Genomic DNA, 27249 nt, shown 5'->3' with positions numbered 1-27249 from the left:
TACATATTATCCGGGGCTGGGAGAGACGGCCTGCAATGTACCCGTCACTTTCAGCCTTTGATCATTTGTAAATGCATAAAATTTCAAAGTCTTTTGTAGCAAAATCATTTAGTTTTTTAGATTTTGCACTCATGAAGGCATGTACAGCTATCAAGTGTTGTTTATATTTTTTAAGTCTGTTGAGGTATTTAGCTCATTTATCCGTGTCATTGTCACGGATCTCCGCATTTTTCCGCATACAACGGAGTTTCTTTTCCGTGTCATTGTCACGGATTGGTTACTCAACGGTTTTGTCCTATTTTCTTACCATTGTCGCTTCTAACCCTAAAGCCAGGCAACAATGGTTTAAAAATCTGAAAATATAAAAAAATAAAAAAGGAAAAAATAGTATAAACCAATACTTAAAGTGACGTCCTAACACAAACAACAAATCTATGGTGAGATGAAAAACATTTTAAGTAATGCTTTGTAAAAAATCCCATGGCGCTGTTCTAGTGCTGAAACGTTCTGCAGCGCCAGCGCAACTGGCTTTTAAAGGGGATGAGAGATAAGACTCTCATTGGTTTATTGCACGTTACACCTAAAACACACTACTCATTAGGAAAATATGTACAACCCTTTTCGACCGTGCACTCGGTGCACAAACCATTTTTCCCGTTGTTAAATTAGCAAAAGTGGCATTGGACACACCCATTTAGGCTGTGCGCTTTAGACAATGCGATTTGATCGTTAAAATAGGGCCCATGGTCACAATATAATCCTAACAGGAGTCAATTTACAGGCTGTGAGGAGGAATTATAGTAATGTCGGTCTTGTCTACATCACCAATCCCAGGGCAGTAAACCGTAGCCTACAATCCGTGTGTTTGTTGTAGTCCAAGAAAAGAGATTCACATTGGAGACGCATATCGTTAACATGTACTAATACACACTTACACCCAAAGGAAATGTAAAATCGTAAATCGGATCTGTAGATCTGTGTAGATTTACACATTAACGTTAGCTCAGTGTAATGGTTGATGCGCTTTAGCTATGATTTAAACTAAGGTAGAGGGACTCTGTTGTTAGTGATTCAATGCAAAAGTGTACCGGAAGTCTATATGCCTATTATTCTGAACACAATTATGTGGATGCTATTGAGGATTCAGTAACACTTTACAATAAGGTTAACATAAGTTAATGCATTAGCTAACATGAACTAACAAATGAACAATACTTTAATAGCATTTATTAATTTTTATTCATGTTCATTTCAGCATTGATTAATACATTTTCAAAATCAAAAGTTGTATCTGTTAACATTAGTTAATGCACCATTAGCAAACATGATGCATTCACTAATGTTAACAAATACAACCTTATTGTGTTACCGAGGATCAGTGTTGGGGGTAACGCATTACAAGTAACGTCAATATTTTTAAAAAAAAAGTAATGCAAGTTACTTTTTTAGTTTAATTAATTAGATTTAAAAAAAAATTCCACTGAATTAAACTAAACGTAGTCACATTATGCACTCTATGTGTACACGTTTGTGTGGGAACAGTTTGAGTCAGAAACTAAGCAGCAGGCCAGAGCTCGACATTTTTTGTGATTAAATATGCATTTTCTGAATGCAGAACTTTTTGGTCATAAAATCACCTGCAAACCTGAAAGAGATCAAGCCTCAGCCAAGAAAAATTAACGCAAAATTAACTAAAAAGTCACCTAAGCATTACTTTCCATGAAAAGTAACTAAGTAACACAATTATGCCGCTTTTCCATTGCATAGTACCCCACGGTTTAGTTTAGTTTGGGTCGGGTCAGCTTACTTTTGGGAGCTTTTCCATTGGGTGCAGTACGTAGTACCCGATACTTTTTTTCGTACCACCTCGGTTGGGGTTCCAACCGACCCGAGCTGATACCAGACGTCATCGCTATAATGTAAATATTAGCTTTAGCTTCCTGCTAGCTTGCGCTGTCTCAAGCAAACATGTTGTTATCTGTGTTCTGCTATAAGTTTCCAAACACCCTTTTAGCGATGAAAAACATCCGCAGGTTGAGAATCCGGGACACCATAACAGTTTTTTCCAGACTTGCAGTTTGTGGCGGCACATTCGCGACGTGCACGTCCGAATTATATATGCTTAAATGCAACTTGAATGAGGCTCAGCGGAGCGCCGTCGACTGACGCCACGGGTCGGGTGTTTGAACAGAAACTGTCATGTGAGACAGAGGTAGTGATAAACGCGATGTGCAAACATCTATTTGTGGTGGCCAATTTTAATTTTGTGGCAGACTGAGAAATAAATGAATGTATGGGAATGTACAACAACGCTCTCACGTGTATGATGTCACAGCAGTAGGCAGCGTAAATATAACGACACGCCTATAATCCCTCCCACTCCGAAGTGATACTAAACTCGATGGAAAAGCTAACCACGCCAAAGTGAGGTGAGCTGACCCGACCCAAACTAAACTAAACCGTGGGGTACTATGCAATGGAAAAGCGCCATTAGTTACTTTTTTGGGGAGAAACTTAAAGGCGCAAAAGAGGATGTTTTTCGCCGACTGAGAATCCAAAAAACGGTTACTGAGTTTTTTAAATGAGCGCATGCGTAAGAACAGCCTCCCTCCTTCACAGCTCATTTCTAGGGAACGCTTTCCAAAACTCGTACACGAATATTTGAACACAAGTGTTTGTTTACCACCGGCATTTGCTGTGTCGCGTGACGTGCGTCTGTGGATTCATTATGTGAAATGATGATAATAAACAAATAAGACGTTAAAACTTTAGATCAGTCGACGCTACTCCTATTTCAACTAGCATATAGCAGACTGGTCACTGCCTTACAACTACAGTACAAGAACAACGTCAATATACTTGAATAACAGTACAACAATAATTATTCCCCAAAGAAAGAATAATCACTGTTACCTGTCGGGAAGAATTTTGCGAACTGCGCATCTGTCTTGACACCTCTCATTGCTCTCCAGCGTTGAAACGTTTCTCCAATAACGACTCTGTTTACATTACGTTCTTCTGACAATTTTCTCCTATTCCCAGCGGCTTAAAAAAGTCTTTCTTTGCGTCCTCCTTCGAGTTTCTTCTGTACCGTGGTTGTAAATTCGAGGAGGAAAGCAGGATCGACAATCAAAACAAAACGAAACTTAAGACGGAGTTTCATGCGCTGTGCGCATGCGTCGCCTGTGTTTAGTTACTGGAGTGCGCACGTCTCTCACAAGGATCGTAAAGTCAGTGGGCCAATCGCTTATGCGATGACCGCATGTGCAATTGCAAATGTTTTTAAGTCCCTATCTTGTGCACAGATGACGTATATTAATATGATTACTTTCAGTGCAGCTAATAAATAGTCTTTTATCATTTAGTAAAGACAGTTTCAAGTAATATTGCAAAAATTTATAAAACAAACATCCTCTTTTGCACCTTTAATATTGTTATGCATTACTTTTAAAAGTAACTTTCCCCAACACTGCCGAGGATACTTGTGGTGGGCTTTCTCTATCTCCCTGGTCTGCTTGTTTCTGCACATAGAGGTTAATCCTACCAGAGTAGATCTTTCTTGGTTCTCTCACGACAGATGGCTTGAGATCTTAATTGATTTGATCAACTGTGAGTGAATGGTTCTTTCCTTCCAACGCTGTGACAAGCGATTACTTGAGGTGTCTCATTAAAGGTCATGAAATCAAGTCAACCCCCTTGGGTGTTCTTTACAGAATCAGTTCAAATGCGACATTCTGCGAGTTTTATTATTTAGCAAACAATCAAATTAGGAAACGTTCACAGTTTAAAATTACATTGTGCTACCTGCTAAAAAGTGAAACAAGGAAGAATCTTACAATAACGTTCTAAAACACTCATAAAAACATCTTACTAACAAACCTTCAGCTCTACAGAACTATTAAATTATGGACTAAATAAAAGCTTGAAATGAGCTTCGCAATTTGAACACACAAAAACCAGGCTTTGATGTTGTCACAGCACCTCCTCAAGAGCTGGGAGCACCTCGCCTTTTAAATAAGCATCTAGATCCAGCTCAGGATCATCCAGATCAAGGCTAAGAAATTTCTCCACCACCTCAGTACACCTGGATCAGGAATTATATTAAATATTCAAAGCCTGCCTGTGTGCTTTGGTTTCCTAACATGTACCCTTTATGAAATGAACCGATTTACAAGCCCTCATAACTCCCTGCTGCGAAGTATGTATTACTCATTTATGTGATTCTGCTTTGTGCTGGCTAAATAATTACTTGCATTTTTAAATGTTCATTACCTGTTATTCTGATCTTCTGGAGAGGCCCTGTCAATCTTTCTGATGGCACTTCCTGTTCTGTACAACTCTGATACCTGCAGAGACGATTAGAAACAAATATAAATAAAAAAAATATAAAACATTAGAATGCAAACATATTGTTTAAATTAAAATACTTTTTTACTGTAAATGTCACACCTCCACTCCTCTCTTGATAAGGGCAGGGGGAACGCCTGCCAGAGTGGCGATATTGGCCGCACAACTCGACTGGCAAATGCCATTTTTGATTTGGTACAAAAAGACCAGCTCCTCTCCCTCTATAGCCGTCTCTAGAGTCTGGACAAACAGTTTATGTTTTACAAATGACCACTTTAACAAATCTAACGGAGAATTAAAGATAACGTTGGGTTTAAATATCAGATTAAGGAAACACAATCCAGGCACCAGTAAAGAGAGCAGTGGGGACTCAGGGAGTAATCCCAGCTGTATGAGGCTGTGAAAGTTTGTTGCCATGAGTAAATGAGGACATTGTGATCCACGGCGTACCCAGTGACTGAGACATGCGGTCAGGAGAGACAATCCATCTACCTACAACACACAATACACACAAACATCCAGGTTTGCTTGATCATAATAGGCAAAGATTTATTAAGTTATTATAAATAAACTTTAAACAGTGTACAGTCTTGGAATTGATAACGTTTGATTTTTTACACTTACTGTGTTGGTTCCTTTGCCAAATTCATCCACCAGAACAAGAGAATTGCCAGTGCTATGGTTCAAGGAATGAGCCATCTAAAATAAAAATCATGCATTACATTTAATGGAAAACATATCAATGATACATTTTAGTGTGTTTATATTTTAATGACATCATCAGTCACATATTTAATGGCTGCATTGCAATTGCTGTAAAATTGTTTGTGCGTTCACACCAGACGCGAAAAAATGTAATATTTTTTAGTAAACTCGCTTCATTCGCATGTGAAATGCATGTCATTTGCGCGTGAAATTCAGACGCTCAGTTTTGCCAGCTTTAGCTAGCTTATAGTCTCAATATGTATATATACCGTATATAAGAAGCTCCCGACTATAAGAAGCTCTGGAGTATTAGGGGCTGGACACACCAAAACTTTTAAACGCGGCTGAAAACGCCTTGAGGACGCCGAATGCCAGCTGTTTTTCAGCTGAGTGGCAGCTTTCTTCAGCTGAGCGCTTTGATAGCTGTGATACTTCAGCTGCGAGCCGGTTGGTTGCTGTGTGTCCCGCCCCTCCTCCACTGTGATTGGGCGGCCGTGTGAGAACTGACATTGACGAGCGGAGCCGAGCGCCGGTTTTCAGCGCGGAAAAAACCCGCTAGCTGCTGGCTTATTTGAAAAACGACGAGCTTCCATTGGAAACAATTGAAAACATGCGCCGGCCGCGGGCGTAAAAGTTTTGGTGTACACAACCCCTTATGCTGCGTTTACACCAACCGCGGTAGAGGCGGCAAGCGCGAGTGATTTCAATGTTAAGTCAATGTGAAGGTCCCGCAGCGAGGATGAGGCGTTTAGCGCGGCGCGGAAGACGAATGGTGCTTTTGTGCATTTTGCGTTTGACGTGAATTTGCGGCTGACGCCCAAGTTGAAAAATGTGAACTTTGGCGGATTTTCGCGCCACGTTAACCAATCAGGAGCCTGCTTGCTGCTGTAGCGGCGGCCCCGCCTGGAGTCACTCATTCAGCATGAAGGCTTGATATTGTCCGTAAGCAGTCACCCAGAGCTATACGACACAAGTATAGAGACAGGAATAAAAAGGACCTAGCTTGAAAAAGTGTCAGTGAGGACATTGGGCAACCTGGTAAGTTGTAATACACATTTCACTTTTGAGTCACGTGACGTTTATCAACCAGCCCTGTTTATTTTCCCCCTATAGTATGGTGGCTAAATACAAACCGGTTACTCTCTCGATAAATGCACAATCAACATCAGTCATCCTGCAAACAGAAAACCACATAATAATTATAATTATAATAATAATAATAATAATTAATAATAATAATTATAATTAGTTACATTTATATAGCGCTTTTCCAGTGCTCAAAGCGCTTTACATATGAATGGGGGAATCTCCTCAACCACCACCAAGACCATAGCACTTGCCCCTACCACAAGAAGCGGATTTTGCCTCTGGCGCGTAAAATGCTTGCTTTTTCCACGCATCTACATCGCTCTACACGTACGAATGCATTCAAACTGTTCAAGCGGCAAACTAGGCGCGATAAAGCGTTTTTGACACCTGAAACGCGGTTGGTGTAAACGCAGCATTAGTCGCATCAGTCAAAAAAGCGTTTTGAAGAGGAAAAATACATATATAAGACACACAGGATTATACGTTGCATTTATTTAGAAAATGATTTCACAAAATCCAAGCTGAAGAACAAACATTTAATCTGGAAAGGCAAGTTATTCAACTATGGCACACAGAATAGCAAGCTGAAAAGCGTCCGTACATGTTAATGAAACATTAACACTTATTCAGCTAACACAATAGCATATTGAACATACCTGGGATGCTGAATAGGCTACATTAACACGACAACAAGCCAAATCAAGTTCACCAAGCTCCCAAAGTCATTCCACATCACTGAATCCATTGAATTACACAAATACAGAAGCAGCATAGCAAACTCTCGCGGCTGTAAACGGTAATGGTTTCTCTTGGTTCATATGAATTAATTTTGACATATAAGTTGCACCTCCCTAAGTCCCAGGACCAGCCAAACTATGAAAAAAGTCCAGAAAATACGGTAGCTCATTTTGGGTATGGAGCGTTTTTTACAATTTACCAGATTGTCCAACCTCCTCGTTCACTTTCTTACAAGTAAGATCCTTTTTATACCTATTTCTATAAAAGTAAGGAGATGTATCGTACAACTTTCCACATACAGACACAATGATTTTGTCCTCTATTGTTGTTTCATATTTCTGCCTCCTCGTGCTAGGTCGTAATTACATCACTACTAGAGCAAGCTACTGATTGGTTATTCAAGCAAATCACGCTGTAGTATGTCTATCGCGTCTTTGCATTGACTTAAACTCAAAATCACTCACGATTAACGCTTCATTTACGTCTGGTATGAACACCACCATTAGTAGGATGTGATTTTTCATCTGATGTCCAAAAATGTGTTTATAAGAAATAATAAAAATTTGGGAAAGTTGATGCACAAAACATTTTGTAAAGGTGGGCTTCATGTATTATTAATTATTGAAAAAATAACCAATTCTGCTTTGTCACATTTGCTTGAGATGCAAATGTATTTGGATGCTACACCAATTTTTGTTAAACCTGCAGGGAGTTTTGATATTCAGCGGGCATGTATCTTTATGTGTGCGTTTGTGTGTTCATGAAAGTGCGATAGATTTACCTGGTTTAGGTCTATCATGAAGGTGCTCAAACTCACTGATACAGACTCACGGCTCTGCATACGGGTAAAGATTCCATCCACCAGCCCAATCTCTGCCTCTTTAGCAGGTACGTCTGAGCCGATTAAGGCCATGAACACAATCAGACCCACCTTTATCATAAATGAACAAACAGGATTATTCTTGTTAATAAATATTGTTTTACTTAATTTTTAATGCTGTGTTTTATGTGACATCTGTAATATTTGCCTGTTTAAGGTAGATACTCTTTCCAGAAGAATTTGGTCCTGTGATCACTTTAACTTTTCCATCAGTTTCTGAGCTGATGTAAGTGTTGGATACAAACACCGAAGTACAAAGTTCCATCAAAGGGTGTCTAAGAGATAGAAAGAGAGATACCTTCAGAGTAAAAGCTGCTTGTTTGTGACAACCCTGAATTTCTTTAAATGAAGTCTACTTGTAAGACTTCATCTAGGATTTTAAGGAGGGCTGAAGCCCCTAAATGTAACGCACCGTGACTCAATCAGGGCCAGCCTTTGGTCTGGTGTCAGTGTTGGGCAGCAGTAACCATGGTCCTGAGAGGCCTGAGCCAGAGCTATTAGACAGTCCAGCTCTGCACACAGGGCCATGACCTTATACAAACAGACACTCCGCTGGAGTACCGCAGTCTGAAGATCCCTCATCACCGCCATCTCCAAATCTGCAAAAACAGTAATTTAGAGATTTATGCAATTCATTAATTGCAAAATCAAGATTGCAAGCGAGAAAGAAACAAAGACAGACCTATAATGTCACAATGCAGATCTCCCAGCATACTGTCCAGTTCTTTGGTTCGGGTGCTTCGGTAATGTAGTCGGTCATCTGAAAGAAACTGAGACGATCCCACAAACAAAAACAGATATCTGCTCTTACCAACACATGCTTGAAATGCAATAATAAATCATTTTATTTTAAATCTGGATATGCAGATTACATTTCCTTGGAATACCAGTGCATGCAAGGCAGCAAAATAATAGTGTGTTTTGGTTTTTAGGTGAGCTTTGTAAATGAAATGCAGCATTCGCTTTGGTGTTGTTGTCATGACACCCAGCACTCTTGTTTTCTAGTCCCTGTGCATGGTAAAGGCTCTATAAATGGCTGAAAATATGCAAGAAAGACAATACTAGGTGCAATTCATTATGCAAACAATGCATTATTGAGTCTTTGACATTTTCAGAGCTGATCTATCAATGCAATACAACAGGTAACATTCGAAATTTGCAAACAGATTAAGATTAACATTTAAGACAGAAATGACTAACGGCTGATTGGAGTTTCTACATTGAGCATCCATGCTGAATTAATTGCAGAATTATAATTTTTAATAATTTTTGAGATTAGCATCTCTTCGGAGGGCCGCAAAGCTATTTAACATAAAAACACAGTATTTCAATTAAATTCCATTTATTTATATAGCGATTTTCACAATTGTTTAATTTTTAAAAAGCAGCATTACATTAATAAATGCCGAAAACACAGAAAAAAATTGAGCGTAGTAATAATGTAACATCCTAGGTCAAAAAGCCTCCTAGGAGAAAAAACCTCCCGGAAAAAAACCCTTGTGAGAAAGCCAGACTTAGCTGATTCTATAGAGGATATATTATATAATAGATACTATTTTATACAATTTTATTGAAATTAAAACATTTAGAATAATATATATATATACCACTAACAATTTCACAATTTACAATTTCCCAACTCCACTGAGGTAAAAATTGTCATCATTTCTGTAGTAGAAAATTTGGATGTGTTTTATTTCAGTGAGGCTCAGATATCTACAGTACAGTTTGAGTTAAACCGTCTATTATGTTGCAGTTCGCTATAAAGTTGCTGGCCAATTGGCAAGCAACTGTCTTTCACAAAAGCCAATTATAACATGCTTTTGGCACTTGCCTGGTGTTCATTTTGGAGAATGAACAAACCACTTACAATAACCCTTATGAATGATCAAAACAGTCTTGCAAGCATTCGCAAGCAGTCTTGCAAAAAACACTGGCATACTCACAACAAAGTTGAGACCATCAATTTCAAAGCTTTGTTTATCCAGCATGGTGGGTAATCTTGGCAATTTCAGTAAAAATCCAATCTGTTAAACACAAAATAAAACATCAGGATTGAAGATGAAAACATATATAAGCATTTAATTTTATCTGGTATTATATTACATTCTCTCTGTAATAAAGCTAGCATACGCCTATTCTTTTCTGTATATCACTTTGGTTAATGCATAATGCATAAATATAAATATTTGAAGTGTTTGATTTTTGTAAAAATAGTTTATAACAGTATATAAGTTTAATATGCAGCAGAGAGAACTGTAAAACTTTTATGATAAGAAGAATAGGGATCAGGGTCTTGCTTTGGGGCACAGCAGTGACCTCACTGACTCTAAATTTATTGGGTCACTCCAACATGGAATTGAACCTGCAACCTTCATGTTAATCACTCATGGTATTAATCATTAGGTTTCATGTCTAAATTTAATAAATGAAGAGCAGAGGTAATCACATCCACACCAGAGGGAGGTAAATGACGCTGCAGGTGGTGAAACGGGGGTCCAGGGTCTCCAGCTCAGCACGAGCCACATCTGTGAGGAAATCGGGCAGGCCCATCATCCTTCTTTTCTCTGTTAAGGAGAGAATTATACAAATTCAAAGCTTCAAAGCTATTATTTCACACCAATATGGAATACCACTGTTGGTATCCTTATTAATAATTTAACTGGCACAGTTATGGCCACCCATGCATCATTCATGTCGGGTTACTATTCGATCAAAACTTCAGAAAGCCATGGGATGCCACTCACTCTCGTCAATAACAGGGTCGATGTTCGGCTTAACGGTAAATCGGTTCTCGGCTATACTTGCCTCAAAGTCCACCTGCAATGGAAACAACAAACAAAATTCACTTACATTTTAATTTCAACACAAACAAGAACTGAAACAAATCCATATATTGGTCCACTATTTAGTCTTACCACTTTACTGATAAACGTGGCGATGTAGAAAAGGTCATTTGTGAAGTTCTCGCTGATTTCACTGAAAAGTTGGATGTGTTGGGGCAGACCGCGAACGGTATCCACAATACAAACTGCACTGTACACTGTCTGTTGACATCGAGAGAAATACAGGGTACAAAAAATGGGAAGTCCGGCACTTTGCAGGTAAAGGAAATCTACAATCAATCTGTGAAGTATTGTGTGCACACCTTGTATAGACTTTGCCAGTCAATGACCTTTGTATTAGAGAGAGACATTCTCTGCAGTAGCATCTGTACAAAAAGAGATACTATTTTAGACTCAATGGTGTTTGATTAATATCATTAAACACACCCCTGCTACAGTCATGTTCAGTCCTGGACAAAATGCAGAGTTTTTTTGTGATTGTTGCGGCACGTTTTCTTAAAAAATGCACTGGAATATGCAGGATATTTATGCAATTTTGTGCGATGATGAAATTGCGGGAACTTGCAAAAACTGCGGGAACTTGCAAAAACTGCGGGAACTTGCAAAAACTGCGGGAACTTGCAAAAACTGCGGGAACTTGCAAAAACTGCGGTTAGTGTTTGCAGCTTTTCAATGATTTTCACGTTGCGTAATTACGTCACTTCATAACGTTCCAATAGCAACAGGGGACATGGCTGCGCTTGTGTGAATTAAATGCAACATTTTTCAACTTTCTGCTAAGAAATTTGATTTTTTGCTACGAAAATGTTGGAATTATGAAATCATGCAAGCCCCACATATTTTGCACAAATGGCGAAAGTGTGGCGGATTTGAAAAAATGTGGCCTCCGCATAAATATGCAGACTTTATGCGATCGCATGATTCAATGCATAATCAGCCAATCACATTTTTCCGGAGGGACTGCATGTTGTATGAATATCCATGTAAACACAGAACTGAGTTCCTGTTTTTGTTGTTTATTTAAGAATAAACTGCAGAACGCATTTTGAACTATAAATAAATATAAATAACGCTTAAAAATAAAATGGAGATTTAGACAAAAAATATTAGCCTAAATTGTACCGAAATGCTTTTGATATTCCGCAGACAACTCTGTAGTGTGCTGAGATCGCTGGAGTTTCGAGGGGATGTAAAGAAACGGATCACTTCCTGTCGTCTTTTCAAGACATTCAAATCTCGAGTAGGTCTGTGGAACCACTGTCTGAGAAATGAAGAGGTTTTCATTACTTGTAGTTCTGGGCCAACACACCTATTAACAACATGATCTCACGAAAGTCGTGTTATAGTCAAAAAAAATTGTATTAATTTATTTGTGTCCATGGCACAAAATTCAGCTTGTCTTTTTCGTGTCACCCGCACTAATTTCTGTAAATCTGTAAATTGTTTTTCGTGCCCATAGCACGACTTTCTTTATCGTGTCATTTTATGTATTGTTTTCTCTTCTTTTCCTTTTTTTAAAATATTGTTGCTTGGGGCTGGGGTTAGATTTGGGGTTTGGGTTAGGAGGTACTTGTATGTATTGGTTTCTACATGTTTTTCTTCTGCTTTTAAAACTATTCTCGCCTGGAGTTGGGGTTAGAGATGGGGTTTGGATTAGGATGTCTAAAAATGTAACAGGAAGTGATTCTAACCACAACTCCAAGCGACAATGGTAGGAAAATAGTAAAAAAAAATTGAGAAAACAATACATAAAATGAAACGAAAAAGAAAGTCGTGACACAGGCACGAAAACCTATTTCTAGAAATTTGTGCGAATGACACAAAAAAGACATGCGTGCTTAAGGCACAAAAAAACCCTGAATTTCGTGCCATGGACATAAATAAATTAATCAAATTTTGCGTGACTTTAACACGAATTTCCGTAAGATCTGTCTGTCTTTTAAACATGCAATACTGTCTAGTATAATCTAAAGGACTATTACCTTAAAAGCAGAGACCCGAACCTGCTTCGACAGCGATTCAATACACCTGCAAAAACGCACAATGCATTTGTTTTAAAGGCATACTTGATCCAAAAATAAATGCTTTCTATTCTTATTTTTCTAAACTTTCATGGAAATTAGGCCCCACTGGGGACCGAGGCTGTCAAGCTCCAAAAATGACATGTACCGTTTTTTAATATTTCATTTTGAAGTATGTTTAATATTTCTAATCAAAACGTGTTTGGAATGACAAAATGTTCAATTTGGGTGAACTATTTCTTTACTGTAAACCAGTGGTTCCCAACCTTTTATCCTTGCCACCCACCCCTCCACCCCTGTTGAGATGAAACGAGCAAAATAATAATAAAATAATTATTTTACACAAGAGAATATTTAACTACCTTATCTTGGCATTGTAGGCACATATGATTTAAAAAAAACCTTTTATAAATATTATATGAATAAATATTTTTATATAATTATTAGTGGAACATTTTATGCAACTTTATTTGAGCAAAAGCATATCGGATCCTGCGGCCCCCTGTGAACACTGGTGCCCCTAAGGGGGGCCAGGACCCCAGGTTGGGATGCACTGCTGTAAACCATTGAACACAGGATAATGTCTCTTACCGTAAAGACTCATTCCTTCTTTCTCGCCAAACTGGAGTTTAAAAACTGAAGGATGCAGCTCAGATTTAAAGATCTGCAGTGCACTATCAAAGTGAGGGCAAAAATTAGCTCTCAGAAAAACGACAACATATGAAGAGGGGATTATATCTCATTAACCTATTTATACAACTTACCTGTATGTGTCTTTGTCCATGTATACAACATCTTTCCTGTGAAATAATGAACACACAAAACAGATTTTAAAGTCTGACTCTGCTGTTTTCTTTACTTTTTAAACAGAAAGCTGGAGCGTTTTTGTAAGAATCTAAAAGATGTACCTTTCCCACCCCCTCTAGTTAACTTGTAAGCAAACCCAATATATATCTATATCCTGTTTGATTTCACATTTATGTTAATATGCTTATGATAATCCTTTTCAGGGTGGCATTTTCCTAATCATATATTTTGATGACAAGCTCATCCTGTCTTTAAGGTTGAATAGATACAATGCATATTATAGAAATGTTTTATGTCTGACTTTTGTATAACCCACTGTTCATCTTCTGTTCTGATTCAGATAATGTTTTTCCCTAGTGATTGATGATTTTGAATATGCTATGTTTAGGAGATATTATGAAATATATTTTGGTAACTGCAGGTTGGTTGCGGTCAGGTCAAGGAGGGTATGGTCCAGACCCCACTTCCCTGTTTTTAGTATCACTTCCCCTTTTTCTGTATTAAGCATAAAGCCGTCTGGGGTGACTACCCTAAGGGCCTGTTGTTTGTTCAAGTCAATTAATCATCTGATTATTGGCTAGACGGATTCGTCAATGTTTTGATCACGAGAAGTGTGCCAGACTGTGTTCAGGTGACTAATACTTCCTTTCTGTATCCTATATAATGTGAAGGATGTCTAATAAACTTTTGTCTATGATTGAAACTGCATCTCGGTGTCAGTGTCTTTCATGGTCCTCTGATATCAGATTTCTCTGCTGCTCACCTCAGATCCTAACTTAACAACCTAGGTACCGAACTTGAAAGAAAATCTCATACTCCTAGACCTGCTTAGAATTAGATTCTAACAGTTGGGCGCTCGTCCGGCGAAAGAGGGGAACATCCTCGAACCGGAGACCGAATTTCAAACACCGCAGATCGGGGAGGACTCTACAAAAAGGGGGTAAGTGTTGCGATATTTCTAATAAATTTGAAATACAGCGCTTGCCCCTGTAGAGTCCTAGAGGACCTGGAGAGTCCTAGAGGACCTGTATCTTGTTGACTCGAGTCAAGACTGGTCAATCCACTTCGCCCAGGTGGGGCAGGTGGTAAAGTCGTTTTCGTGATTGAAAATTAAATCCTCATAGCGCTGGAAGTTGATTCTACCAGCCCACGAAACGAATCAGATATACAGTTTTGAGCTCACTGTGTATTTGAGATCGTGGTGTCGATAAATGAAACATTAATCGAGCACGGCCCAATATTTCGAATAAGCTGATTCGAAATAAAGCTAACACTGGAAAAAGCTATTGACATCGCAATTTGGAATAACAAATTGCTAAATGAATAAATACATTTTGCAAAACAAATTAATCAAATGATTGATAACAAACAACTATAAACGGTACGCTGAGGCTGAGCGGAGTAGCACAGAAAACCCGGGTGTTTGTCTTTTCATGTTTTTTTGTCGCTATTGTGACGCTTCTGATTGCTATTTGTTTTTATTGTTGCTTATTGCTGTGTGCATATACTTGTATATACTACGGTGTTTGAAGATGGGGGATTCTATTTCAAGACCATTGCCGGGGGAGACCCCCGTCAATTTTATGAGACGAAATAAACAGTCTTATTATGTTGATCCATATGTGACAAATTTATCTGGTTGGTCTGAGACACTGTACCCGCAGGTTGACCCTGCATATCCACGAACAGGTTCATTCACAAAAGATGGCATGCGTTTGGCTAAAAGCATGTCCATCCATGGTTTGGCAAACCCAAATTGGGACATGTCTTACATGAAAGAATGTTTCTCTGTTTGGAAGGGAATGAAAAAAGTCTGGGACAAAGGTCCAGAGAAAAAAGAAATGAAAAAAATGCGCGAAAAAATTGATTGTTCTGAAAAGGAACCACCACCTTACAATGTGATATCCGCAACCGCTGTCGATCGAGCCGCAAGTGCATCCGCAGCGATTGTGGATATGAAAATGGTTTCACAAGGAGTACATTCTCCGAAACTTGCTATAAAAGGAGTCTCTGACCAACCAGATGATGAAATTGTACAAAAGAAATCTAGAGCTATGGTGTGGACGAGAGCTGGAAATCAGTTGCGTCTGAAACCTTTGCTAATGTCTGATATGGATACAATATGTAAGGGTCTACCGTCTCCACAACATGCAGCAAAATTTGTGAATATTTTACAAACACACACGAAGTATGCACAACTCACGGGTGCAGACTATCGTGCGATTTTGATGCGTACGATGGAACCTGATGTAACGGAAGAATTATTGATTGAAGCATGTCCCTGTTTGACCCGTGATAATGATGAAATTGTTGGTGACGGAAGTGCGCGTTCGCCGCAACATACATTTTGGGAAGATATAAAACACATTGAAATGTTCTATGGACAGCTGCGCAAATTTTTGGAGAAACGTGCTGGTTCACGCCAAGATCTGTCGTTTGCGGTTAACACTAAACAAAAGCCTAAAGAAAGTGCTTCTGAGTTTTACACACGTTTTAAGACTGCCTGGGTTGATGATTCAAAACTTCCCATAAGCAAAGATTTAAATGCACTATTTGCTAATACTTTGCTGAATAACATGAATCCCAGACAAGCGCAGCTGATCAGAGTAACAACCACTAATTTGATGGACATGAATGTGGTTGATTTGGGTAAACGAATTCGTGAGCTTGATGCTTCTGGTGGTTTCTCTGTTAAAACTGAAAATGCTATGTTCACAGGGCAGGCGTCGCAACCATGGAGACAGCCTGCTCGAGACCCGGAAAGGAAACAGGAACGGAGAGATAAATCAGAGATTGTGTGTTTCCGATGTGGTAGAAGGGGCCATTACCAGAAAGAATGCAGAACTAACATTAGTCGCAAATATGATTCAAGGGCGCCACCGTGTGTACAGTCAATGCAACAGCCACAGCAAGGCCAACAGCCACGGCAAATGCAAATGCAAAGACAGCCAGTTGACCGTAACTACCAAACTAACTGGCGCAATCAGGCACAATGACGGGGCCCACAGAACAATGTCAGTTCCGATTTATCGATGGTATCCCTCTCTTTTGATAGCAATGATGAAAATTCCCCCTATTTTGATCTGAAGGTAAATGGTACAATGTATACATTCCTTTTAGATACCGGGGCAGATGCCTCTTCAATGTCATCTTATGAGTATGAGGGGCCCATCACTGATAAATTTGCATGTTCTATGGGTATTTCAGGAACTGACATGTCCTGTCCAATAACCCCACCCTTGGAGATAAGAGCTCCAGGTGTAAAACCATTTTTTCACAAATTTCATATTATACCAGATGCCTGTCGTAATCTGCTCGGGCGTGATATGATGCACAAATTGAATATGGACATCAAATTTCATCCCTCACATGTTGTTTTCTCTTTTATGTCATATTTACAGAAACACAGTGAACCCCTGTCAATGGGGGAAAACGAAAAACAGGCGGATCCTGTCCCCAATCCAGTTCCCACCAACATGCCACTGAATGTAGACACCTTGATTAATCCAACCTTGTGGTCTCAGTCGAGCAATGATGCAGGCTTTATCGATATGGAGCCATACAAAGCTAAACTTACAACTGATAAGCCCGTTTATATTAAACAATATCCTTTGTCTAAAGAAAAGGAAGATGGTATTGCACCACTAATTGAAAATTTTCTCCAACAAGGTATCCTCAGACCCATCCACTCTCCATACAACACACCTATCAACCCGGTATTGAAAGCCGATGGGAAGACATGGCGACTGACACAAGATTTAAGGCAGATCAACAAACTGATTATCCCCCTGTCTCCCATTGTACCAGATGTGGTAACAGTAATAAATTCTATACCATGCACACATAATTTTTTCACTGTCATTGATTTGTGTGCTGCCTTCTTTTCTGTTCCAGTGCATCCAGAGACGCAGCCACTGCTAGCCTTTACCTATAGGGGGCGCCAATTCGCCTACTCACGTCTTGCCCAGGGTTGTGTCGACTCACCGGCTGTTTTCTCCGCCGCTGTGCAAAAAACTCTCGCAAAAATGACTGATTTGCCGTCTTCGGTCTGCGTTCTGCAGTACGCCGATGACATCATGGTCTCAGCTGAGACTGAGAAAGACTGTGAGAAAGCCTCCATTATCGTTTGCAATGTGCTGGCGGACGCTGGTTTCAAAGCATCGAAGGAAAAACTACAGTGGGTGAAGCAGAAAGTCTCGTACCTGGGACACATCATCATGCCAGGTTTGCGAGCCATCTCCACCGATCGGGTGCAACTAATTCGGAGCATGAAAGCTCCAAGAACTGTCCAACAAGTCCAAAGCTTTTTGGGACTGATTAACTACTGCCGATCGTGGATTCCTGAGTGTGCTGCCCACGACAAATACCTGAGAGGCCTGATCGATCACAAGGCACCGCCTGGGTCGTTAATTTACTGGACTAATGAAGCTGAGATGCATTTTAATGCTCTGAAACATGCCGTTACAACAGCCCCTGCTTTGGGCTTGCCAGACTATACAAAGACTTTCCATTTGCATGCACGTGAGGCGGGGGGAGTGGCCGTGGGCGTCCTGCTCCAGCAACACGGCAGTACTTATAGACCAATCGCATACCTGTCTAAAAGGCTAGATAATGTAGTTTCAGGTATGCCTGCTTGTCTTCGTGCGGTGGCTGCTGCTTCTCTGGTTGTACAGATGGCAGAGAGAACGGTGTTGTCACATCCAATGACGCTCTACACATCACATCAAGTAGGTGCTATTTTACATAACATGCAAACACAACACATGACAGCGCAGAGGCGGTCTGGGTATGAGGTTACTTTGTTGGCAACAAAAAATTTGTCTATCCAGCCCACGTCTACAATTAACTCCGCCTTGTTGGGAGTTTTGGGGTTGGTAGATACAACTGATCACAATACTGAACATGATTGTATTGTTGAACTGACCACTTCCTGTTCCACTAGGGCCGATTTAAAGGATTCGCCCCTAGATGGGGGGGAGCATATATATGTGGATGGCTCATGCGCAAAGCCATCAGATGGTGTCTACTTGTGTGGCTATGCTGTGGTGTCGGATACTGGTGAGGATACTGGTGAAGTCATGGAAGCTTTTGCTTTAAATTACAACTCAGCACAAGCTGCAGAATTGATAGCTTTGATAAGAGCATGCGAGTTGATGAAAGGAAAAAGAGTGACGATCTATACAGACTCAAAATACGGGTGGGGCGTCGTGCATAATTTTGCTAAGACATGGGAAGCCCGAGATTTTAAGACAGCAGATGGGAAGCCTATTGCACATTCAAATTTAATAGGACGGTTAACAAAAGCAGTACAGCTACCGTCTGAAGTGGCAATAGTGAAAGTAAAAGGCCATGCACCAGGAAGTGATGAGCAGGCTGTGGGAAACAGAAGGGCAGATGAAGCTGCTAAACAAGCAGCTCAAGCACAAATCAAATCACCATTTGAAGGTGATATCAAAACAAACCTTGCGATGACTGTACATGTGACTAACATACCTGATATTGATATCAAATTTTTGCAGAGCCAACCAACACAAGGTGACCTCGAACATTGGGGTAAACACGGCTGTGAACCCGATGGAAAGGGAATCGTGAGGGACAAACAAGGAAGGGTGGCGCTTCCAAAATTGGGTTTGATAATTTTAATCCGACATTACCATGGCTTATCACATACCGGTAGCGCAAAAGTGATACAAGCAATCAATAAATTATATTGTATAGCAGATGTAAACAAAACCACCAGATTGATTTTGGATTCTTGTCTGATCTGTGCAAAAGTTAACCCGCACAGACAAACTAAACATGATGCATTGCCACACCCTGAGGCACCTTTTCAACATGTTCAAATTGATTTCACTCACATGCCACCTGTCGGAAATTATAAGTATCTTTTAGTTTTTTGCGACAGATTTTCGAAATGGCCCGAAGCTTTCCCGTGCGTAAAAGAAGACGCAAAGACGGTGGTCAAAATTTTGACAAAAGAAATTATTCCTCGTTTCGGCATACCAACGACGATCGAATCAGATAACGGGACACCTTTCGCATCCAAGGTAACACGGCTTTTGGCAAAAGCACTGTCTATTGATTGGCACTTTAATATCCCGTATCATCCACAGTCCTCCGGAGTAGTAGAGAGAACAAACAGGACGATTAAACAAAAAATTACGAAAGCGGCATTGGAGACGGGAAAGAAATGGGTAGATTTGCTGCCCACAGTATTAGCAGAAATGAGAATGACACCATCTTCAACCACAAAACTGTCTCCATTTGAAATACTAATGGGCAGGCCTTTCCCCACCCCTTGGGTGAAAGGCCGTGCTGGCATTTCTTCCTTAGGTGACTTGGAGGTGATACAGGAGGATTACACGGCGTCCCTAATTGAGAAGTTGAACTCTATTTGTGCTGACGTTTCTTTGTCTCTTCCTCTTCCCTCAGAAAACCCTACTCATTCTTTTGCTCCTGGACAGAGTGTTCTGATTAAGAATCTGAAACCAACAAGGGTTGGAGAGCCGAGCTACTACGGCCCAGCAAAGGTGATTGCTATCACCAGGACCGGGGTCCTGACCGATCATCAGCCACAGTGGATTCACGCATCGAGGCTGAAACATCACTCTGCCACGGAACGAGAAGCAGGGGACGAACCAGAGCCACTGGTTGTATCTGAGAGAATCGAGACCACAGCCGAAGGTCATAACCCTCATGGAGGATTTGCCACTGGAAGGATTCGTAGAGTGTGAGGTAGCTGAAGCCTATGCTTTTTTCGGGGAAGAAGTCGTGGAAGATATCGTGGAAATCTTGGAAGATCACGCTAATATCTCATACGTGATTGTGAAACGGGCACTGTTTCACTATTACATCCTTTGGTTCCTGTTTACACTCGAAGGAGGTGAATTGAAAACATACCAGAAGAACTTTTGAGACTTTTCCGCTTTTGAGACTTTGATGTTTTACAAAAGTACAAATTATTGCACTGTCTATTTTTCATTTACAAAGTTATTTTACAGGTGGTACATCCTTGAAGTATCCCGATTGTTTTACAAGAACATCTATGGAACCAAAACTTCCTGGGTGTGTAAACACAACCTTGGCAGTTGCCACTAGCCTTATAGGTCCAGAGATTGTAGACCAAGCAAAACTTGCGTTAAACACGAACCCTCACCTAGGAGGAGTAGTGATTAGTGTGCTTACAGAGGGAGAACCCTCAGTGATTCAATTCTGTATTTTTAAGCACGAGGGAAATTTCAAGGTTCAAAAGCGTATGGTGTCTCAAGAACACATGTACAGTGAAAACTAACCTGTATCTTTTAAGACAGATCCTTTAGAAAATGATTGAAGCAAGACACAGACCCTGGCATCCCTTTAGGCAGCCGGGCCTGTGTGGGCTGAGGGGAACAACATGGATTTTGCTCTTCCTCTCAGCCATTATAACTGGACTGATTTTTGGTTTTGAGTTAAAATCTGATGTTAATAATGCCACTGCCCCTTTTAAGCGTGCATTGGAAGATCAGACCGCCATGGCCCCCGAGACTAACCCGCTAAGAGTCACTCTACATCAAGGTAAAGATGGAAGTTTTCTTTGTGACCCCATATCTATTAGTGTTGGGAGAGATTCCAATACTGACGTAACCAGAAATAAATACGGTAGAGATTTGTATTTTTGTTCAGAACAATGTGCCTGGTCAAATGTTAAAGCATATTATGGTGACGAACAAGTTGAGTCTAATCCCAGGTTTAGGGCTGGGATTGTAAAAAGGGATCACAAGGGAATTTTCAATGGAAAAGAAATGACACGAGTGTTTGGGCGATCTCGAACCAGACAGTATTTTTGGTTACTTAACATTACGATTGCCAATGTTCAATTTTCTGATGCAGGAAAATATTATTGTGTATGGGCCCTAACTGGCAAAGATGCATATCAGGAAGTACAGCTTAATGTAATTCCTCCCCCTCCTGAGATAACTATGAAAAATATAATGGCTGATTTATTCCCTGACCCCAATCACGTGCCACAAAATTTTTCCAGCAAAGACATTGAGTACATTATGGGTTCTGATTTGAGTGACAACATTAAGGAAGTAAGAACTGCTAAAGCTAAATGTAATGGTAATTATGCTTGTGCATTGGCACTGTTGCAAAGAGACGTTGTTAAAGATGAATTGGATGGAGATTGCTGGGTCTGCATGCAGTTACACACTGCATGGAGAACTCAGCCTTTAACCTCAGAAATGATAACCAATGAATGTGTAATGCCAGAACAGATGTCAATCATTGTTCGAATGAGTGACAATCTTAAAGCAAATCAGCCCATAATGTTCAATCTCACAAACCATTATTGTTCTAATCCTGGCCTGCCTTTTAGGGGACCCACATTTCATGTGCAGTCACACCTAGCCGAGTTATGTATTTGTTCCACTTCCGGAACACATTTTGTTGGCATGTCAGATTGTAAAAACACTGTCACAATTAATTCCACTAAACGAACTGGTAATTGTACTTTACACACTCCTGGAAAAGGTGTGAAAAAATTTAACTGTCCCTTTTCACACTTAGATAGTGCTCCAGGTATGATGTGGACCTGTGGAGGGATAGCACACTACCATCTAGATCCAGGGGACTGGCAAGGATGCTGTTATCCCTCTTTGATTTCCACAGGTACCACCATCCTATCTGGACAAGGGCATGAAGTTCTCGGAACCGGAACCGTTAAGAATCGATCAAAAAGAGAAGTCCTCAGTGCGGCTCGGCCAGATCATTATGATGGATATCGCACCGCCAATCCGTGGACCAGTCCGTGGGAAAACGTGGGATGGTCTTTAGCCGGAATGCTTACTGGGGTGGGTACAACAGTCGCATTAAATAAAATCAATGGTTTAGCATGGCAAGTTTTATCTCTCGAAAATGATACTACTTACGCTTTTCAGCTAATAGGTGATGAATTAAAGAAGATGCGCGAAGCGGTGATACAACACAGATTGGTACTAGACATGTTAACAGCAGAGAAAGGTGGTCTGTGTAAAATGCTCGGAATTTCTTGTTGCTTTAACGTTCCTGATAATTCAGGCAATCTTACTGACATCATAGGACACATGAGAAAGGCCATACCCCAACCGGAGAAGGTCAGTGATTCCTGGTTTGCTTGGCTGGATGGCCTGTGGGGTGGTTGGGGAACGTGGATTTTCACTACCGTCCTTCCTGTGATGTTATTAATTGTTGCCTTATTGCTGATAGCTCCGTGTCTAATACAATGTTTAATTGGATTGATAACTCGAACAACCAAAAAAAATGATGTCAACAACGACCTATCAAACTATGGTTAGCATCACTCAGCCCCAAAGACATTTTGAATATCAGAATGCTCGTACGATGGTCACTACGGACCCAGAGGTTCGTAGTGTGAATGAGAGTGAAGATTCCCACGATTTTGTTCAAACTTATGTCCTAGAACGACAGGACCCCGAACCAATTTATGATATACCCGAATCTGATGAATTACCCTCGGCCGAGGAGATGATTGAAATTGTGCGGCGACTTAGGGTTTCAACCAGTAATGATGTGGTTGAAACCCCCTTATAAAATAGGAACCCCATTACAGCGTGGGATGAACCTGGAATCACATTTAACTATTTTTTGATCAAGCTTGTTATATGTCTTGGTCATTTTTGATGTTTTGATTTAATCATTTTATTTTTTGGGTTTTTCTTTTAATGGATCTTTGATGCCTGCATAAACACAGGGTCTATAGCCCACAAAAAATGCAAACTGCTATTTCTGGGTGTGGGAAAAAGTGTGCTCCACTATCGTGTACCAAAGGGGCCATTGTAAGAATCTAAAAGATGTACCTTTCCCACCCCCTCTAGTTAACTTGTAAGCAAACCCAATATATATCTATATCCTGTTTGATTTCACATTTATGTTAATATGCTTATGATAATCCTTTTCAGGGTGGCATTTTCCTAATCATATATTTTGATGACAAGCTCATCCTGTCTTTAAGGTTGAATAGATACAATGCATATTATAGAAATGTTTTATGTCTGACTTTTGTATAACCCACTGTTCATCTTCTGTTCTGATTCAGATAATGTTTTTCCCTAGTGATTGATGATTTTGAATATGCTATGTTTAGGAGATATTATGAAATATATTTTGGTAACTGCAGGTTGGTTGCGGTCAGGTCAAGGAGGGTATGGTCCAGACCCCACTTCCCTGTTTTTAGTATCACTTCCCCTTTTTCTGTATTAAGCATAAAGCCGTCTGGGGTGACTACCCTAAGGGCCTGTTGTTTGTTCAAGTCAATTAATCATCTGATTATTGGCTAGACGGATTCGTCAATGTTTTGATCACGAGAAGTGTGCCAGACTGTGTTCAGGTGACTAATACTTCCTTTCTGTATCCTATATAATGTGAAGGATGTCTAATAAACTTTTGTCTATGATTGAAACTGCATCTCGGTGTCAGTGTCTTTCATGGTCCTCTGATATCAGATTTCTCTGCTGCTCACCTCAGATCCTAACTTAACAACCTAGGTACCGAACTTGAAAGAAAATCTCATACTCCTAGACCTGCTTAGAATTAGATTCTAACAGTTTTTAAATAGCCTTTTGTTTATGTCCCAATCATGTTTATGACTCATTCTCATAAAAAAAACATTTAATTGGATAAAATTTGAGTTAAGGTAATCAACATTATTGGTATTTATATTCCTGGAAATCAGAGACTGTGAATTTTAAATGGTAAGTTTCAATTAGGTGCACAAAATTAGAACATATACATGGTTAATGTATATTAATGTCTTACAGTGTGTAGGCCAGAAACTGATGTATGGGGACACCCACATTGCCCTCCAGCTCTAAGCCAGCTCTCCTACTTTCCACACACTTCAACAGCCCTCCTATTGACCTCACCTACAACATAGAAGAACATGATTTTGTGCCCATTCATTTACCAAACAGCAATATTTCTCATAAAAAATCATAAAGCATAAAAACATCCTCACCATCAGCACGGAGTCTAATGGGATACAGGAGGTAAGATAGGGGATTTTCTCACTCGCTGTGATGGAAGGAGGAAGCAATGGGAGATGTGCTGAGAGAAGTCGCTGTTTGCTCACTTCTAGACCTGCAGAGGGCAGGAGAGAGTCATTCAGTGTGGTGCTATATACGAGACAAATTCTCACTAAGTCATCCAACTCGACATAATTATATGCAGTGTTCGAAATGAAGGGGGACTGGGGTGGTCCCAGACCTCCTATAAACATTGAGGGACCACTTATGAGGCACAAACATATAAATTGGGGGGTCCCCTGTTATTTATTAAAATTAAAAAGAATTAAATGTGTTTGTGCTGCGCTGCCACAAAAGCAATACTGTCCATACTTTGTCCCAGTTTTGCAATAAATTAATTCAAAAGCTTTCTGTCTGAAATAAATGTAAACTCTCAAGTGCCCCTCACGCTGTTTTCTGGAGCAGGTGACAGATTTTTTTATTTAGATTGGGTTAGGGGCTTTAAATAAATAAATTCTTCTCAAACTATTTCATCATGTATTTTTAGCATTTTTTTCAAATAGAGTTATTTCTAAAGACTCACCAAAATTTACACTTGGAAATAAGACCACTTCAGGCTTGTAATCTGGATTTAACTCTGAAATGGAGGCACAATTGTAAAGTTAGGTTCAATAGTTGTCTTACTAACAACAACTCACTAGTCTGATATAAGATTAGATGATTTAGGGGCAGTTTCGCGGATCAGGATTAGCTTAATCCAGGACTAGGCCTTAGTTGAATTAGGAAATATAACTAGTTTTAACAAACATGCCTTACTATAAACATTACCTGTGTGCATTTTGAGGTAAAACAAAGGGCACTGATGTATTTTAAGATATGTAAGTGCAAGTTGTTTTCCGTTTGGAGAGCTCTTAAAAGTGTTTAAGTCTAGGACTAGTCTAATCCCTGTCCGGGAAACCGCCCCGTAAAGACAGATTGCCTGTGCTAAATAAGTCTAAAATTATTTAAAATAAATTAATTAAAAAAATAATAATAAAGCTGGAAAGTTTACCAAGTCTTTCAATAAACTGGGTCAGGCTGTGGTCCTGTTTTGCACTTGTGATTATGACATTTGGGCTTAGCTCCTGTATGACTGATGAAGAAAATTCAAGAAAACAGTGAAAACTAATGCACTGGCCACATTATATAGCAAACAATCGCTTAACCTCCTAAGACCTAGATGTCCAAATACGTGGACATAATTTTTTTATTGTTTGGACCATAATACTTAATTCTGTGTAACTGGGACCTGTTGTACACAAACATGGACAAAAACACTGCCTAATGTTCTAAGAAAAAATATTTATTTATATTTATTGGTTTTTCATAACCCCAAAATAGCTAAATCCTGGATCTTATGAGGTTAAAGGTGTCTGCTAAACAAAATAATGTTTTTTGTTATCTTGATTTTATATGCAATTCAAATATTCTGGCTGATTCAAGAGACAAAACAAAATTCATAGTGCAGTACCTCTATCTAGCAGCTGGAGGTCGCTGTTTTCCATTGTGTCCGGCATGAAATGCAAAGTACAATCACTGTTGTCATAGTAACTCAGTCCAATTTGCCCTTGCTGAATAAATACACTCAAGAAAATCTAAAATAACACACATCATTACAATAATGACAAAATAAAGTGCTCCATAACTGAAATATAATTTTTAATAATAATAATTTACCTCATGATTTTCTTCATCCTCGTTATCTCCATTTATACCCACATCTCCAAATTCTGGTTCTTGTACAAAACTGCTGCTGGACATATTTTACTGTACAAAAATGTATTGAAACTTTATATTTTCTCTTTGGTATATGGTTTGCATATCATTAATAAGGGTTTTTCTGACACAACGCAGGCGGGTACTTCACTTCAGACCTTTAAATCCCTTGAGGGCTTAAGATAAAATCCCTTTTGATTTTCTTATTACATACAATTATTAAACACATAGAAAACGACGCGAAAAAAACAGATGACACCTGAGGTAACTTTAAACCTCGGAGGAAAAGTTAGATTCACGATTAAAATACATTTACACTGCCCGTTTGAATGCGCTGCTGGGTTTAATACACACCTGAAATAGTTCGGTATTTACTCTTTTTTTAAATCCCTTTTGATTTTCTTTATAAATATCATTAATAAACATAAAGAAAACGAGGCAAATAAACATGGCACCTGCGATAAACCTCTGAGGAGAAATCAGATTTACGATTGAAAGAGTTTTAAATAAAATACATTTACACTTGCCCATTAACTGCACTCCTGGATTTTATACAAACCTGAAATATTTCAGTATTTGCTCTTTTTTTTTTAGAAGTTTTAAACAGAAACACCGCTGAATGTCCGTGTTGTTTTGTCCTCCCACCACTAACGGGCGCTTATTCGATTTCAAATAGGCGCGCGCCGGCGCAGCCAACGTTACTCAACGTTTACGTGCATCTACTCTGGTTACGTACATCTTGCCCAGTGAACACAAAAAAGCATTTTTCATCCATTTTTACCCTGGAAAAAATACTTTAATTTACAGTAAACACTTTTCTGAATAATGTGGCAAGTTGTCAAAGTGGGCAATTATTATGTCAGCTACCAAATTCTGATTACTCTTACATTTAACAAATGCATAAATTTTAACACGCATTTTTTTGTAATTTACAATAATCAGTTGTATAAAAAAAAAAATTGATCTGTTAAAAAAGTCTAGTGGTAAGTAAAAAACATTTTATAAAGCACGAGTTTATTTATATATCAAGTATTCATGCGTGACATAAATGTACAAAAGTT

At 39.5% G+C, this 27249-nt stretch overlaps 1 protein-coding gene across 1 annotated transcript; it reads right to left on the bottom strand.

Moving 5' to 3' along the window:
- Positions 1–3425: 3425 nt before the first annotated feature.
- Positions 3426–26236, bottom strand: msh5 (mutS homolog 5). Its single transcript, XM_065280527.1, has 24 exons — positions 26150–26236; positions 25944–26067; positions 25485–25565; positions 25017–25070; positions 24427–24548; positions 24228–24334; positions 13391–13426; positions 13218–13300; positions 12588–12633; positions 11728–11866; positions 10908–10970; positions 10678–10806; positions 10507–10579; positions 10217–10326; positions 9706–9786; positions 8442–8529; positions 8172–8358; positions 7908–8034; positions 7661–7810; positions 4972–5046; positions 4696–4839; positions 4450–4587; positions 4273–4346; positions 3426–4084 (listed from the first exon to the last, which is right to left on the bottom strand). Exons 1-24 carry the CDS (start codon positions 26231–26233, stop codon positions 3973–3975), a joined length of 2427 nt encoding a protein of 808 aa, XP_065136599.1. The 5' UTR covers positions 26234–26236; the 3' UTR covers positions 3426–3972.
- Between the last annotated feature and the right edge of the window lie 1013 nt (positions 26237–27249).

The sequence above is a fragment of the Paramisgurnus dabryanus genome, chromosome 8 (genome assembly GCF_030506205.2).
Source record: "Paramisgurnus dabryanus chromosome 8, PD_genome_1.1, whole genome shotgun sequence".
In the NCBI taxonomy this organism is placed as follows: domain Eukaryota; kingdom Metazoa; phylum Chordata; class Actinopteri; order Cypriniformes; family Cobitidae; genus Paramisgurnus; species Paramisgurnus dabryanus.
This window is presented reverse-complemented; position numbering and strand designations above follow the sequence as displayed.